Source organism: Podarcis cretensis (assembly GCF_951804945.1).
Source record: "Podarcis cretensis genome assembly, chromosome: Z".
Lineage (NCBI taxonomy): Eukaryota > Metazoa > Chordata > Lepidosauria > Squamata > Lacertidae > Podarcis > Podarcis cretensis.
In genome coordinates this window covers 20,540,664-20,558,134 of record NC_137184.1, presented here as the reverse complement: position 1 = coordinate 20,558,134, position 17,471 = coordinate 20,540,664, and the positions used below count along the sequence as shown (strand labels likewise).

The following is a 17,471-nucleotide window of genomic DNA, read 5'->3' as shown; positions in this document are numbered from 1 at the left end:
TGTCTGCAGACAGTTTTTCCGGGTCATGTGGCCAGCATGACTAAGCCACTTCTGGTGAAACCAGAGCAGCGCATGAAAATGCCGTTTACCTTACCACTATTTATCTACTTGCACTTTGACATGCTTTCGAACTGCTAGGTTGCCAGGAGCTGGGACCGAGCAATGGGAGCTCACCCCGTCATAGGGATTCGAACCGCCGACCTTCCGATCGGCAAGCCCAAGGCTCAGTGGTTTATACCACAGCACCACCTGTGTCCCCATGAGAGGTAAGAGCAGTTAAACTTTAAATATAAAGTGAGAAAGGTGCTTTGTTTCAGACTCTAGCGTGTCAATCATAAATAAGTGATTAACATGCTCAAAAGGGCCTGCCTTCGACCTCCTGCCACCCCCTTGCCTCTTAGCACCTCTCTAACTAATTCCACCCACCCCCAGGGGGCATATCATCAAATTTGGGAGCCACTGATTTAAGCAGAATACCATATGTTTGACCCTCCTTTTCCGAGAACAGCTGCTCAACTGTTAAATGCACCTCAAAAATCCATCTAGTTCCATTCATATTTATTCAAAAGTATTCTGGTCTACGTTATGCAGAATTGCACACCTAAAGATGGACCTTAGCTGGCCACTAAGTATGTCCTCATCAGCTTCCCAAAAGAATGAGCTGGGTTGCAAGAACTATAACCAGGTGATGGTGTCCTCCTCCTCCACGCCCCTCACTTATCTGCTAGGTAAGAGAACAAGGGCCAGGGTAGTGTGTAAGAGCTGAGCTGGAAGCTGGAGACACAGAGATATGCTTGCTCCGTGCTGGATCCAAAGCTGCAGCTAATAGAGAAGTAAGATCTGTTGGGGTGCTAATGCTGTCAGCCCCTCTATCAAATGCTCAGGTTGTATATCTGACTAAATAATACAATACATCCAAAAGACACCACAGTCTCTGCTTACTTTCATTCCAAGGAAACCAAACCTACATAATCACAGGAACCCCTGGAGACTCTGAGTTTGGGGTAGCATGTAACATTATATTCCTCCTTCCTGAGCAGGGAAGACACAGTATGTCTGAGTGCATCCCCTGGTGCATGAAAAGAAGTACGTGCAATGGCAAAGCTAGATGGCAGCCCTCAGGAGGTGCCACCACTGCAAATCGTGCCTGTCATTTCTGCCTGCCTGTCTCTTCATGCCCTCCAAACCCACAACTTGAGTGTCATCACCAACCCCTTCTGTTGTCTGCTAAAAGCCTCCATTGCACCATACTATACACACACACACACACATACGTGAAGAATCCCAGAGAAAAAGCTACAGCATCAGTCCTTACCTCCACAGTCCCGATGCAGTGGTGGGTGGAGAGAGAGAGAGAGAATGGGGAAGAATAAGCAGGCAGCAAAAGGACTGAGTGAGCTGTCTGCAAAACACGATGCCTCTAGGGGCCCAGTTCCAAGCCTAGAGATGTCAGATGCCAGGAAGCAAAGCCAGTCAATCCAACAGAAAAGCCATTTGAGTGTGTGTAATGCACACCCTCCGCTCTGCTCCCCCAACATACCTTCCTATCAGCAACAACCAGCTATTATTTAGTGGACCATTTATAAATAAGCCAGTAACTCCCTTGCCACCCACAGCTCCTGAAAGAGCTCTGGCCTCTTGGAAATGGGCAGAGTTCAAACTCTCTTGGCTCAATTCAAAGCAGATTTGTTGTGCAACAAGGCGGCAGGGGGCTGGAGGGATGGTGAGGAAATGAAGCAAGAACAAATTGTTTTGTTCTTGCCTTTTCTGCTCAACTTGGCCACCTCTCTCTGGTTAACTTCTTCCTCCTGTTGAAGAAGATGATGGGCAAATGAGGGTATTTTCACAGCCAAGGTTTTGAAACTGGCCATCTGGGGTGCCTTGGGTTTCTGATGGGAATATATAGCAGAATGTTCACCAGAATGTGTCTTTTCTCTTATACATAACCAACATCTAGATCTGAGCATAATGAAGCTCACTGGGTGATTTAGGGGCCAGTCCTCACAGGGTTGTTGTGGGAAAGACACAGGCAAGGGGAGACAGTGATGTCCAAACTTTTTCAAAGAGGGCCAGATTTGATGAAGTGAAGGGCCTTGGGGACTGGCCAAAGTTGTTGAACTTTTTTAAGGATTGAAGTTGTTGAGCTTCTTTTTAAACAGGATTTTATACCCCAGGGAATAAGCTGCCGCAGAGGCCAGATTAAACCAACCATCCAAAGTCTGTTTCGGGGGCAATCCCGCAGACCAAGATGAAATCGTTGAAAGTGTTGCTCAGGGTTAAAAGGACCACCCTTCACCAGGTGCAATCTCTATTGGGTCATCTTAATTTTGCATGTAGGGTAGTTGCGCCAGGCCATGCCTTTTGTGCCCGTCTGGCATGGCTCATGGCTGGAGGGGTAGTCCCTCACCATCACATTAGGGTGACAAAGCAGCTAAAGGATGCTCTGAAGATTTGGCTTGCATTCTTGCAGGATTATAATTGGGTTTCATTTTGGCAAAAGAGCCTTAACCTTGGGGTGGAGTTCCAGGTCCATTCTGATGCTTCTGGCCACTTTGGTTTTGGTGTGTTCTTCAGGGGCCATTGGTGTGCCCAGCCATGGCCATCTTCTTGGCATGCAGCAGGCATCACTCGGGATCTAACCTTTCTGGATTTTTTTCCTATCTAGTCACCATTTGCATCTGGGGAACCCTCTTCTTGAATTCCAGGGTCTGTTTCTGGTCCGGCAGTCAAGCGGTGGTAAGAGTTATATCTAGGCAGTCAGCAAAGTCCATGAGGGTCATAAGGGTGCTGCGCCTGTTTGCGCTGGAGTGCCTGCAGCACAATATTTCCTTCACTGCCCATTTCATACCCGGTCTTAACAATAACATTGCTGATGCACTATCTCGTTTCCAGATGGAGCGTTTCCGCGAGCTGGCACCAGAGGCAGCCCAGACCTGGAAGTAAGATTGGAAGTAAGAAGTAAACCAAGGAGTATTGTCATTATTAGCACCCTCCACTAGATGTTCTTACTCCAGGGCCTGGAACACCTTCGGGCGTTTTCATGGTACCAAAACACACCGCGCTTCCGAGGAGGAGGTGCTTCAATTCTTGGTGCTCCTAAAGTGCAAGGGCCTTGCCATAAAACTTTAATGCTTTACAGGGCAGCTATCTCATTCTTTTGTAAATTCCTTTGTTGGCCAGATCCCTGTGACTGCTTCCACGTCAAGAAGCTGCTGGCTGGGTGGCATTGTGTCATCCCCCCACATCAAGATGGCAGGAAGCCTATCACTATCGACACACTCAATCTAATTTGGAGAAAACTACCAGAGATCTGCTGGTCAAATTTCGAAACGCGTCTCTTTCGGGCTGCATTCTCCCTAGCCTTTTTTGGTGCCATGCCCATTGGGGAGTGTTTGGCTGGGTCTCCTCACTGGCAGACACTGACATTAAGTCCGCCCACTGAATGTCAAGATTCGGTCCTCAAAAACTGACCAATTGCAGAAAGGGGTCATGCTGGCACTGTCCCCAACAGAACAGGAGGGCCCCTGCCCATATCAGGACACACGTTGCTTCTTCAGTGCAAGGGCCCTTTCTTCATGCATGCAAACACGCACCCTTTGACGCAATCTCAATTCACAGCAGTCTTACACAGAGTCATAGCGGCCTGTGGCGTTAGTCCCCAGGAATATTCTGGGCACTCTTTCCGTACCGGGGCTGCCACTTCAGCGGCAGTCCAGGGTTGGGACCCCACCTGCATCAAGATACTGGGGCGCTGGTGCTTGGCAGCCTACAAAAGCTATATTCGTTCTGGCTCCTCCACCTTATCACTTGCAATTGAATTTTCTTACAGGTTTGCCCACCATGAAGATCTGGGTTGTAGGGCACAGCATTGTGCATTGGGCGGCAGACTATGCACGGTCGCACAATGGGGGCTGTAACCTTAACATCCACCCCAAGGTACGCATTTATTGGATTGCCCAGTGGGGCATATGTTGGTGGAGCTTGATGCCCATGTTGCGTAGTGCTGTGGTGGTGCATGGCCCTCCGAGGGTCTTGATTATTCATGCGGGAGAGAATGATCTAGTGGAACAAAAAGGCATTGCCCTGGCCCTTGCTGCAAGGGCAGATATAAAAAGCCTGCATGCCTTGTACCTGACAATGACCATTGGCTGGTCCAATCTCCTACCCCGTCTGCACTGGAGGGGGGTTTCCAATCCCTCTCACATCAATTATGCTGTGGAAAAAATCAACGGCCATGCGCAATACCATGCGGCAAATTGGTGGGTTCTCTATCCCACATCCAACCATCAGGGCAGATAAGGCTGAACTATTCCGGGAGGATGGAGTGCACCTGACCCCACTAGGTAATGACCTCTGGCTGCACGACTTGCGACAAGTCCTTAGGGACTGGGTAGACTTCAGGGTTTGATTGATCCTCAGTTGTGGGACTTGGCGGCGAGGCCCTTAGGGCCACGGGTGGCAGTTTTAGGCCTTGGCAAGGTATCCTTTAGTCTAACATCAAGTCGGGGAGGATGCATTCATGTTCTCTCCCCATGCGGCGGCACTAGCAGGGCCCGTTAAAAGGCAAAAACCGGGAGTCCCTGGCCCTAGAGTGGCGGCATGTAGGTCAACCTCCCAGGACAAGGTCGGTGGAAGGGCATGCTGTGTAAGTTTGTGCTTTGCAGTCCCCTCTCACTGGACCTCATCTGCCTGCATATCCTCAGCCAGGCGGGCTGGGCCAAGTTTCCCACTTCTGAAGCTCAATAAAGTTGTGGCCAATTTGAACCCATATTCTGGTGTCTTGTCTCATCATTTGGGGCAAAGGGGTAGGCACCACAGACAGGGTTTAGCACATGTGTCTGCAATTTCCGCCCTCCCTTCCGCATAGGTGGGCGGGGTTTGCGTCACCAAGCAGGGCTCACCTGGGCGGGTGCCACCCACCTGCTTGAGCCGGCCTTTGACCCACCCTAGGCCAGGGAGGACAATGGATGGCTGGCTGGGGGTGGGGCTAAGGCCAAAGAAATGAGGCTGACCTTGTTGTCCAAGCCTCTTTTGGTGTTCTTCCTTCCAGGATCACCCACCCACCCACCCTCCCTCAAATTAATAATTTCTTGCCTCTATAATTTCATCCTAGGTCAGCGGTCTTCAAGTTAATGATTCTTTTCTTTCCAGGCTAATATTTTGCGTTCCAGGTCAGTGGGCGCTGTTGTGGTCATAAGATGGTTGCTGTATTCAGAACCATGAAGGAATTTCCCCTGCATTGGCAGGTTTCGCCAATTTCATATTACTTATTGCCAATACACACTTTTATCATAATTAAACTTTTTCTTAATATATCTAATTTCTTATATCTACCTTGCAACTATTACTGAAGTTCCTCGAATGCTGCAACAGAATTTAAACTACTATATTTATTTTTCACTATGTTAACTGTTGTCTGTTTTTAACGTTTTTATGGTTTTCATTGTGTTTTATGTTTTGTAGTGTTTTATGTTTTTCTTGTTGTAAATCACTCTGATAGTTGTTTTTGAATGACACAGCTATACAGATATTTTAAATAAATGAATAAATAACCACATAAGGACTCTCAGAGTGTAACAGTCAGTCCCTTCCCAGGGAACCCTTGGAATTGTAGCTTTGTGAGGGGAAGAGGGGGTCTCATAACAACTCTCAGCACCCTTCACGAATTTGGTGCTGTGGGGGGGGACAGGAGTGCTTTAAGTGGTATCATCAGTGCTTTTTTTCTGGGGATACTCAGGGGTACGCACACCCCTAAACATTTTGTGAATCTTTGTACTTTTGTCCATTTACTATATTTATTTCCCCTGATTTGAACTATAAAATTGTGATTTTCTTGAGTCAAAATGAGAGTACCTACCCCTAAACATTTTTTTAAAGAAAAAAAGCACTGGGTATCATAGTGCTGTAAGTGTCTGGTGTGTACATAGCCAGTGTCTTCCTGGACACTGGGGTCATGGCAGCTTCTAGATTTCCCCTTAGATGTAGGTTTGTTGGGGCAGGGAGCTGACTCTGTCAGGTTTGTCAGGAGTGAAACTAGACTTTAGTTCACCCGGGTCAAAGATCCAGTTTGGCACGCACACTCACACATTTGTGTACACACACATACAGGCTGGGAGCCTCAATGGTGCCCCTCTGGAGGCTTCACCCAGGGCAAAAAACTGTAGCTAAAGTTCTGGGTTTGTTCCTCTGTAAAACACTAGATTTCCTGGTGCCAATGGAGGTGTCCCTTGAAATGCAAATAGAGACAGGTTTAGGAGAGGTCTGTGGCAGGGGGAGGAAGAGCTGAAACCTCCCTCCCAATACACCATGGTCCTGAGGTGCCTCCGCTTAGCAGTTCTTTACTAAACAGAAGAATCCTTCATGTTCTCAGTGTTTATATTGCCTATATTGCCCCTGAGAAACATGAAGCACAAATTAATTGTAATGGAGAAATATAATTACCTTTAATAAACTGTAGCGTGAAAGCACAATGCAGCATACATTATACTATTTAATAATACAAAAATCTCCTTTTCGCACCAGGAGGCTTCTCTTAAGTGCAATGTAGTTATGAAACTGAGGTGCCAATACCTAGCAGAAACCCAGGGGACTTGGGGTCTACACTTTTTGAAGTCTTAAGGCCAAAGTGCACATTATATTAAGCACACTTATGGAGGGGGGTGGGACTTGCTTAATGCTGCATCCATTATGAAAAAGGGAGATTCCAACAACATTAGCTAGAACTTTCTGAGAGTAAGAATAATTCAACAGTGGAATGGATTCCTTCAGAAAGTGGTGGACTCTCATTTCTTGGAGGTTTTAAAGTGGAGATTGGCTGTTTGTCAGGGATCCTTTACCTGCGATTCCTGTATTTCAGTGAGTTGGACTAGAGGACCCTACCAAGTCGCTTCCAACTCCACATTTCTATGACTGTGGTTCCTTTTTCAAGTGTAGACTGTGTCCATTCCTGCTACCTGCCAGTAAAACATTTGCAATTATTTTCACTTCACTGGCTGGTATCCCACATTGCCCCCACCCCCCTTTTGAGACCCATGGTTGAAATGCACCTGATCTATGATGATGCCTTTTTTGAAACTCACCTGATGCTCCAGTTTGCTTTGGAGCAGAGAGGAGAGTGGCTGGTGCATGTGCCCATTGACAACAAGCTACAGTTCATGGAGTACTATAACATGCCTGCAGGGCCATTGGGTTCAGTGGTGGCTCCCTGAAGGCCATCATTCAGCATAAAGCACCCAATTCAAAGAGGAGAGCCAAGCAAACAAGTGAGAGAAAAATATGAGGCATTCTGGATCCTGGATCCTGGATTCTGTAGTCTTTATAATCTTATATGAATGTGTGTGTGTGTCTCTGTGTGTGTGTGTAATACGCATGAATGTAATATGCATGTAAGTATGTAATACCTTTTGATCATGTATGTATGAATGTGCATGTATGCATGTAATAACTTTTGATTAATATGAAATTTTAAAATAAACTAGAATTTAGCTTTCCAAATACTTCTACTATTTTCTATGAACAGAAGGAATGCTGAGAATCTAATGCAAGTCATTTTTATGAGTTGTGCCTTTTGGGGTTGGGTGAGGGAGGGCTACCTCTTTAATATCAGTTGACCCCCAAACTGAAGTGGGATCTAGTCCTTTCCAGAAGTAGGTCTTACATTTGCTCCTTTCTCATTTCCAGTTTGGAAATGAGAGGCTTTATTTTCAGAGTCTGAGCGAGTTGGGATGAGGGCCACTAACCATGAAATGGTGGGTTTTGCTCTCTCTTCTCTGTGTTCTGCCAAGAATAGCATTTGGGTTTCCAGTAAGTAATATAGTTTGTTGTATGCCTGGTATATGAATGTGTTGACTTTTATTTCATGAGTCTCAGGGTCCAATCCTATACACATTGGGAGGAAACTTCCCTGAATCAATGAGATTAACATCTAGATAGCCTTGTAAAAGATTACACTGTGAGGAGTAGCAGCAGTAGTAGTATTGCTATTGTTGCTTTTATATGCTGTCAAATCCCTGCATCATTTCCCCCTTATATTATTATACCAGTTGTGTTTAGGTTGCAATGTTAGCTGTTGTAGGGTTTTTCTGGAAAATGATAGTGGCTTATACAATCTAAAAATACATAAAGATAGAACATTATTGGTGACTCTAACCCATTTCCCCTTTGGTTGGTTGTGGCAGCATTAATCTCCTCGCACTTCATAAGAATAATGGAGCCCAGAATGCCAACAGAGATCAACTTGCATCTATCCATGTTCATTGTGGGCAAGCAAGAGCCATGATCACAGTCCAAAGGTATGTTCCAGGCAAAAAGGCTTGAAGGCAAGAAGCACGAGGAGGAAGACCTCTTTTAAGAACATAAGACCATAAGCAGAGCCTGCTAGATCTGGTCAATCCACCCTTCTAGTCCAGCATCCTGTTCTTACAGTGGCCAATCAGATGCCTCTGGGACACCAGCAAGCAGGACATGAGCACAAGGGCTCTCTCCCTTCCTGTGGTTTCCAGCAGCTGATACGCAGAAGTATTGTTGTCTTCAGCCATGGATGCAGAGCATAGCCACCATGGCCAACGGGCATTGGTAGCCCTCTCTCTCTTTGGAAATGTGGGAGCACAGGTAGAGTGTGACTTAATTCAGTTTGCAGCACAGAGGAATATGATGCTCAGGTAGGAAGCTAAAAAATGCATCAAATCAGCTGAAGCATCTGCGGTGTGGCAGGAAGCTATCTAGAAGCCAGTTATCTCTTCCCATGAATAATTGGCAACATGGTGCTCTGGAGTCCTTAGGATGACAGCATTGCTGCTTGTTCCATCTTCCTCTTCCTCCTCTCCTTGATCACGGCAGCATCATAATAGCCCTTGAACTTGATCAGAAAGATAGGGATTGGGATGACTATGGTCAGCACGCCACAGAGTGCCGCACAGGCTGCTATCACTTGGGAGAATTCGGTGATAGGGTACGAGTCTCCATAACCAACAGTGGTCAAAGTGATGACTGCCCACCAAATGCAGGATGAAATGCTCTCAAAATACGATTCAGGTACCGGGTAAAGGACCTCTGTGTAGAACATGAGGATGCCGAAGAACAGACTTTCGAAGATAAAGATGATCATGAAGATCAAGATCTCTCTGAAGATAGACCTGGACGTGTATGAAAGGACCTGGAACATTAGAGGGATTTCTATGAGCTTAAGGATCTTCAAGAGCTTGAGGGTGTACAGTGCACGGACAAAACCCAGCCAGGCTTGTCCATGTGTGCAAAGCTCGATGAAAATTGGAAAGAGGGAGATGAAGTCAGCTATGTTCAGGGGGCTGGTCAGGAACTTCTTTTTATTTGGGCAAAACGTAAGCCGCACAGAAAACTCAAACAAGAACCAGAGGACGCAGAAAAACTCCAGAGGGATGAGGTAAGGGAAGTATTTGTGAATCTCATTGAGGACGGTGTCAGTGCTGTTGTATTCATGTCCATAGACAAAGAACTCAATTTCTACATCAGCCTTCTTTATGAAAAGGATGCAAATCCCAATGTTGAAGACCAGGGAGATAGCGGCCAGAACCTGTGGAAAGAAAGTTCAGCTGTGTCACGAAGTTAGTTTGTGAGCTTTGTGTTAGAATACAGGAACATAAGAACATAAGAAGCACCTGCTGGATCAAGCCAATGAAGCATCTAATCCAGCATCCTGTCCTCACAGTGGCCACCAGATGCCCCAAAGGGAAACCAGCTAGCAGGATCTGAGCACAAGAGCCTTCTCCCCTCCTATGGTTCCCAGCAACTGATATTCAGAAGCATTGCTGCCTCAGCGTGGCTAACAGCCACTGATAGCCTTACCATCCTCCATGAATTTGTCTAATCCTCTTTCAAAGCTATCTAGGTTGGTGGCTATCACTGCCTCCTGTGGGAGTGAGTTTCCTGCTCTATGTGCTGCGAAAAGAAGTACTTTTTAAATCTTTCCTGAATCTTCCAACATTATTCAGCTTCCTTGGATGTCCAGGAGTTCTAATGTTTTGGGGCACTTTCTCTGCCCCATGCATAATAAACTTCTATCATGTCACCTCTTACTTGACTTTCTTCTAAACTAAAAATATCCAGACACTGCAACATTTCTTCATAGGAGCATTGTTCCATCCTTGATGTATGGTCTACACTGATTGGGGAGTGGATCTCCAGTATTCTAGAAAGGTTCTCCCCTCCCACCCTACCTTGTGGTGCCACTGGTGATTGAACCTGGAACCTTCCGTTGGCAAGGCAGATGTTCCACCAGTGAGCTCTTCCCCCTAAATTGTGGCATTGTGGCAGAACCCCATTTAGCCCCTGTTTGCACAGTGGATCAGCCTTCCTCAGCCTGGTGCCCTCTAGATATCTTGCGTTACTATAAATCCCATCAGCCCCAGTCAATGTGACTGTTTTCCCATCAGCTCAAACTTCATTCAGTCATGCTGGCTACGTCTGATGGGAGTTGGTGCAAAATATCTGGAGAGCACTATGTTGGAGGAGACTTCCCCAGATTCCCACAAAGAAGGAACTGCTCCATCTACCATCCTTGTGTGCTTAATTTACTGAGAGCTACTATTTCCCTCTCAGAATTAATGGTGCATGCATGGCTTTGATAGGTAGCCTACATGTGAAGAGATGTAAAAAAAAGAGTGTGTGAAAGGATATTGTCAGGAGAATCTTCTTACACAGGCTGTGTGAAGAATGTGTCAAGAATGTTTGTGTAGAAAAAGCTCAGCCTTGAGCTCTCCTGATAGAGAGAAGGTACCCTGTTCTTCTCAATGAAGCAGGCATCTGGTTTTGATAATGTGTTTTCTTTGTAAACATAATTTCTATGTGTGTTTAAAGCTGAGGGGAGGGGATGCCTCTATATAAACCTGTGTAATGTATAGGCACGTGAACTCCACATGGCAGGATTTTTTCAGTTGGAACTCACTGGAACTCAGATCTGGCACCTCTTAGGTGGGCACCATTGCCATTATAAGAGAACAAGGGAGGTGTTTATGGTAAGTTCCAGCACCTCTTTTCCTAGAAAAATAGCACTGACCCAATGGTACAAAAGGAGCTTACAGATGTAATCTCAAAGCCTTTGCCTATAATTTTTGAGAATTCTTGGGAAACAGGTGAGGTTCCTGCATACTGGAGGCAGGCAAATGTTGTCCCCATTTTCAAAGGGGGGGGGGGGAGAAGATCCAGTTAACTACTGACCAGTCAGCTTGATGTAGGTAGCAGGAAAGGTCATAGAACACTTAATTAAATGGTTGGTCTGTGAGCACTTATAAAAGGATGCTCTGATTACTAAGACCCAGCATGGATTTCTCAAAAACAAGTCATGCCATATGACACTCAGTTCTTTTTTTGATAGAGTTACAAGCTTGGTGGATCAGGGGAATGCTGTGAAGGTATTGTATCTTGATTTCAGTTAGGCTTTTGACAAGGTTCCACATGATACTCTTGTGGAGAAGGTGGTAAAATGTATAAGGTAACTGTTAAGTGGATTCCTAGTTGGTTGACTGACTGAACTCAAAGAGTGTTCACTAATGGTTCCTCATCATCCCGGAAAAAAAGGGAGAAGTGGGGTGACACAAGGTTCTGTTCTGGGTTCATTGTTGTTCAACATCTTTATAAACAACTTGGATGAAGGAATTGAGGGGATGCTTATCCAATTTTACAGGTGACATCAAACTGGGAGCGGAAGTTAATGCTGCTGGAGACAGAAGTGGGATTCAAGATGACCTTAACAAATTGGATCCCCCCTTGTTTTAAAGCAGCAAAGGGAGCCCTGTTTGGACTTCCAGATGTTGTTGGAGTCCAGTGCTCATCAACCCCAATGACCAGGCTCTGTGGAAGACCACAGGCTCCCCATTCCCATTTTAAAGAAATGCTCCAGCACTTACCTTTGCACTACCACTGGAAAACGGTTTTTCGAAGAGGGTCCAAATTCTGGGCTGCCACTGGGCCCTGCAACTATTATTTCCCCTTCCCACCTGGGCCAGGAGAGCCTGGTCATCTTCATCTTTGCTGTCATCCCAGAGGGCGAGGTCTTCCTGCTGGCTCTCCATGTCACTCAGCCTCTGCCAGCAACAGGGAGCCAGGGCGGCCTCACTGATCTCCCAAAAGGCCAGCTCCTCCTCAAGGACAGACTTGCAGATGTATTGAGGGCAGTGGAGGTGCTTGGTCCTGCAGTAGTTCAGCACCTCTTCAAAAACACGGGTATCTCTGTCGAAGAAGAACTCTCCAGTGTTGGGGTCATAGTCAAACTCGGTGGATGCCTCCTGGTGCCCTGTGAGGCGGCTCAGTTTGGTCCCAGGGAAGGCTTGGAGGGTGCTAGCATAAGTCTTGTATCGGATTCCCCTGAAGTTCAGGGTGATCTTTTCTCTAGTAGATTTCATAATCCTGGCTCCTTGTAATAGCCAATGTATCCGCCTGTCAGGATGGGACAAGTGGCAAAGTATAGTCAGATGCATTGGAGGTATTTAAGTAGAGGTTAGATAGCCATCGGCCAGGTAATCTTGAGCTATGATCCCTGACCCTCGGGGCAGCCTTCCAATTCTACAATTCTATGATTCATTGGAGGCTTTTGAACAGAGGTTGGATATCTGTCTATCTATCCATCTATCTATCATCTATCTATATCATCTATCTCCTAGCTTTTCCCCAGACCAGGACGCAAGGCGGCTTGCACAAATCACAGCAAAACAGATAAAATGCAACAAGCTAGAAATATTGTTATAAAAATGTAATTAAACTGTACTAGAATTAAAACAATATAAAAACAGATCTATTTTACTTGGCAACCCAGGCAGATGGGCGGCATATAAATAATAAAATTATTTTTATTGTTTTTATTATTGAAACATGGATAGTAAAAATAGCATAGCATTATTGAAAAGCCCTTTCCAAAGGCATGTCATCAGCCTTCATCTGCTGGCGGAATAATGACAAGCGGGTGGCCAGTCTGCTTTCTCTAGGGAGGGAGTTCCAAAGTTGCCTGCGGGTGTCCACCACTGTCCACCACCAAGAGAAGGGCTTTCCCCAGAGATTCCAGAGCCATGGTGGGTTTGTATGGGAGGATATGGTTAAGGTAGTGATATAGCTTGAGCAGCATAGCTAGTGGCTAGATTATGTCATACCCTCCAACATTTCTCTGATTAAAAATAGGGACGTCCCATTCCATTATTATAATTTTACTGTTTATACCCCACACATCTTACTGGGCTGCCCCGCCCACTCTGGGCAGCTTCCAACATATATAAAAACATAATAAAACATTAAACTTAAAAAAAACAAAACCCTTCCCTATACAGGATTGCCTTCAGATGGCTTGGGAATCTGACAATTCCATACCCTCCAACATTTCTGCAATGAAAATAGGGACATCGTAAGGAAAAATGGAACATTCCAGGATCAAATCAGAAACCAGGATGCCTTTTCTAAATCAGGGATGTTCCTGGAAAATAAGGATACTTGGAGGGTCTGCTATGTGTGTGTGTGAACCTGGGTCTCTTCAGTCCTATTCTAACCCTCTAACCCAGGGAAGGAAACCTCCCTTTCTGCCCTTGGGAATCTCCCTGGCTTCACTCCTAATCACATGCACCAACTCTAGGGGGTGAAGGTGTCATCAGCCCCCTCAATATTGCTTAGCAGGGGGGTCATCCTCCCCGAATATTGAGGGGGCAGAGGAGACCGAACTGCCAAGCTGAGCACAGCACAACGGAAGGCACACGGAAGGCTGCACCGATCTGTGCAGTGTCAAGAGAGGCTGAGGGGACTGACCTGGCACAAGGTCCAGTGGCCTACGCAGCATCTCCTGACACTGTGAGGACCAGCATGGCCTAGTGGAAGGCTGCAACTGCCTGGGTGGCATCTCCTGATATCACACAGGTTGGTGTGGCCTTATGCTAGTCCTCACCAGTTTACCGTGCACGGCAGGGACGTACGTGACGTCATAGGACATATGTCACACATGCAATATTACATGTGTGCAACATGCGCCAGCCCCCCTAATCTTGGGGGCAACACGGTGCCTCTGCTCCTGACCAGCAGCAAGAGAAGAGTAGCAAGGATATCTGCAAAACAGGTACAGCGGTACCTCAGGTTACATACCCTTCAGGTTACATATGCTTCAGGTTACAGACTCTGCTAAGCCAGAAATAGTGCTTCAGGTTAAGAACTTTGCTTCAGGATGAGAACAGAAATCGTGCTACGGCAGTGCGGCGGCAGCAGGAGGCCCCATTAGCTAAAGTGGTGCTTCAGGTTAAGAACAGTTTCAGGTTAAGAACGGACATCTGGAATGAATTAAGTACTTAACCCAAGGTATCACTGTAAAACTTTTGCCACCATCGTCTCCCTTCTTTGCTTTTCTACTGCTCTCCCTGCCCCACACAAGGGCGTGATGCTTGAACATCCCTAGAGAAGGATCTGGGCACCCACTCTACCACTGATCTGCAGCAGCTGACCTGGTGCCAGGCTTCTGCATTTTGTGGGCAGGATAAGGCGGGAAAAACATTGCTGGGTCAGTGTAGATGGTTTTTGAGCTGGATGGGTTGAGGTTTTGTTCATCTGCTAATCAGTGGATGGGAGTGTTGCTTTGTTTATTGCTTGAGAACTGCAAATGCTGTTTGTTATACTTTGCAGTGTTGGTGCATCATTTTTGTTTTTCTGTTAAGTTGTATGTTACATGCAGGGGTGCTGAGTATATGGGGCAGAGGGCCCCCTCAATATTTTGGGGCATGGGGCTCAGCCCCCCCCCCATTGTTGTCACTAGCTTCATGGGTCGCTGCAACACTTTGTGTTAAAATTGCTGTTGTAATAGAGGAACCCAGTGACAGGAGCATTATTCATTGTTTTGCCCAAAGGCCATTGACATACTGAAAGGATTGGCAGGACTGAAATAAATCTTACGATGTAGATAGGATTGGATACAATAAGAAACTGTGGAAAAGTAACTGACATAATTAAACCTGTTGAAGGGAGAGAAGGAAGTCAATGCCCAGCAGAGTGTGGGGAAAGAATGTGGGTAAATGATTATTGAATTTTACTGTATTTTGTTGTTTGTATTAAATGAAACACCAATAAAAAGCATTTTTTTTAAAAAAAAAAGACATACTGAAAGGATCACACAGATGACAAGCAACGAGGTGGATGGAGGGTGAAATATACTCGGAGTTGAGTGTTGATTTCATGCTCTTTATTTCAGCTCACGGTAAACAGTGAGTGAGAGCTTTCCCCCAAAACCTCTGGTTATATATATCAGTACATAACAGAGGGCAGGATGTGTATTTTAAAACACATCCTCTGTTGTTATTGTTTACATACTGAGTAAGTAAAATAGATTCACGATTCACTATCATTGCATTGCAGGGGGTTGGACAAGATGACCCTTCCAACTATACAATTCTGTGATGTTATGATTCAATAACAAGTTTTGCAGTGTGGACCCTAATCTTAGAAGCAGCCTGTTCATAAAAAAAATCCAAGCACATGGATTGTGAAGAGGTAAAGATACAATATCCCAGATGGCAAATTTCTTACCTGAGAGAGAGAGACTATGCTATATATAATAACATAAACAATGAAGCTGAGTCTATTCCATCCTGCATAAACAAAAAAGGGGGACTTGTAACGTCCCCCTTTTCTGACACCCCTCCAAAGTTACAGCAGCTACCTCCTGAGAGGAAGGGTATGTCAGAAGGAATATTGAACACACACACACACAAACACACACACACACCCCTTTGTATTAATGTAACATTTTTACAACTGTATTTTTGTAAAATTGTTTTTAAGTTGTCTGTTGCTGCTTCAGTTTTTTGTACACCTCTTAGAGATTTTTAAAAATATATTAAGCGGTGTAGAAATTAAATAACCAGTCAATCAATCAATCAATCAATCAATCACTTTCCTCTGGGGCTGATGCATACCTGTGTTGCTGCAACTGTTTGCAAACCCCAGTCTTGCATGCCTGTCGGCAATGACTGCTCCCCCTGCACTATTTCTTTATACTTAGAAAATGCCCTAGAAGCCACAGGTATTGTACAGCCCCCCCCCCACATCTTCACATTTTCACCTGCTTAGGAAAGGTTTTTTGGTTCTTACCTTTAGCTGGGCAGTGTTTTTTCCAGAACCTTAGAATGACCAACCAGCAAGAGGACAGGCAGAGAGGGGAAAACAGGATGTTCTGTGGCTTATATCCAAGCTTTGTGGCTCATAGATGCCAGAAAACAAAGCTAGCCTATAAAACAGAAACCCTGCCTCCATCCTTCCCTCTCTGGCTAGTTCTCCCAACAGTAAACTCACATATTTTAGGGAATATTTCACAAGGGTGAGGATTGCAACAAAGCAGATGGGCTTTGGACAGCATATTCTGTCCCCTTTGCACTGCCACCCATTGTTCCTGCTAGATCCTCAAAGGCTAGCAGTGCTCTGGAAACATGCAGGGTTCGCATGCCCTTGGCAGACTTTTGTGCCAGGAACTTATGCAACAGAAGAGAAAAAGATACGGGTGGGAGACTTAGAGTTGGTTTATTTCCTGGCTGTTTTCGTTTAGGCCACTGCTAAAGCACAATACACCCACACCCACACCCCTTTCCTCACCACATTTTTTTATTATTTTCCAGTCAGTTATGATTCACCTTGGGAATAATATGTTGCAAAGGCCCTATTTTGTGTTCTGTTTCTAGTAAGATGACTTCAGCCCTGCACCCTGGTAATCAAATTTAAAGGAAACTACTGCACCCATAAAATATTTTTAAGGGGCAAAACAGGTAAGAGAATGCAGGATTTAGTAAGAATGCACGACGAGCCTGCTGGATCAGGCTACTGGCGCATCTAACCTGGTGTCCTGTTCTCAGGAGAGTGCAGAGTAATCACATCCCAAGAGGGTCCTGTCCCTCCCATTGCTGCAGCCTCAGGTTCCAAGAGACCCCAGAGATCATGTCTGACCCTCTCTGCAGCATAAAACAGACTGCTCACCTGTGTTCGTCCCACCATCTCCCTGCTTGCAAAAGGGACACTTTCCCCCCTGTTCACTTACCGTATCGTCCACTCCAATTCTGGAAACTTCTACCTCCCGACTCTGGGATTGTCTTTTGCTGACTACCCAAAGCTTAGGGTTGGGTCTCTCCCCTCTGTGTCTGGCAGAGAGTGTTATATATTAAGATTAACTGCAGTTCTCACACAGGGCCACCAGTATGCAAATGAAGGATTGAGAACTGTCGCTCACTGATTGGTTAGCTAGTTGGGAGTTGTTAGTGTTATAAGTTACTTAGTATTATATAAAGCAGCCAGCTAGGCTGCTGTGAGTGTATCTCCAGGAGCAGTTCTAACTGCTGTAATAAAGAGCTATGTATCTATCAGAGCTGTGTCCTTTGTCCATCTTTCCCACTATTTAACACTGGCAATGAGGATGGGATAGGATGAAACAAGACACAGCCAGAGCGGAACTGCTGAGCTAAACACTCAAGAGCTGAGATATCGCCAAGGCT

General features: G+C 45.6%; 1 protein-coding gene across 1 annotated transcript in view; it reads right to left on the bottom strand.

Annotated features, from left to right (window-relative positions):
• The window catches only part of LOC307207790 (uncharacterized protein), a 29,085-nt gene extending 12,696 nt beyond the window's left edge, over positions 1-16,389 (bottom strand). The window contains exons 1-3 of the mRNA XM_079961851.1: positions 16,084-16,389; positions 11,883-12,411; positions 8,780-9,550 (exon numbers count right to left, since the gene is read on the bottom strand). Coding sequence (XP_079817977.1) covers positions 8,780-9,550; positions 11,883-12,377 — 1,266 coding nt within the window. The 5' untranslated portion in view covers positions 12,378-12,411; positions 16,084-16,389. The remainder of the gene's footprint in view (positions 1-8,779; positions 9,551-11,882; positions 12,412-16,083) is intronic.
• Positions 16,390-17,471: the final 1,082 nt, after the last annotated feature.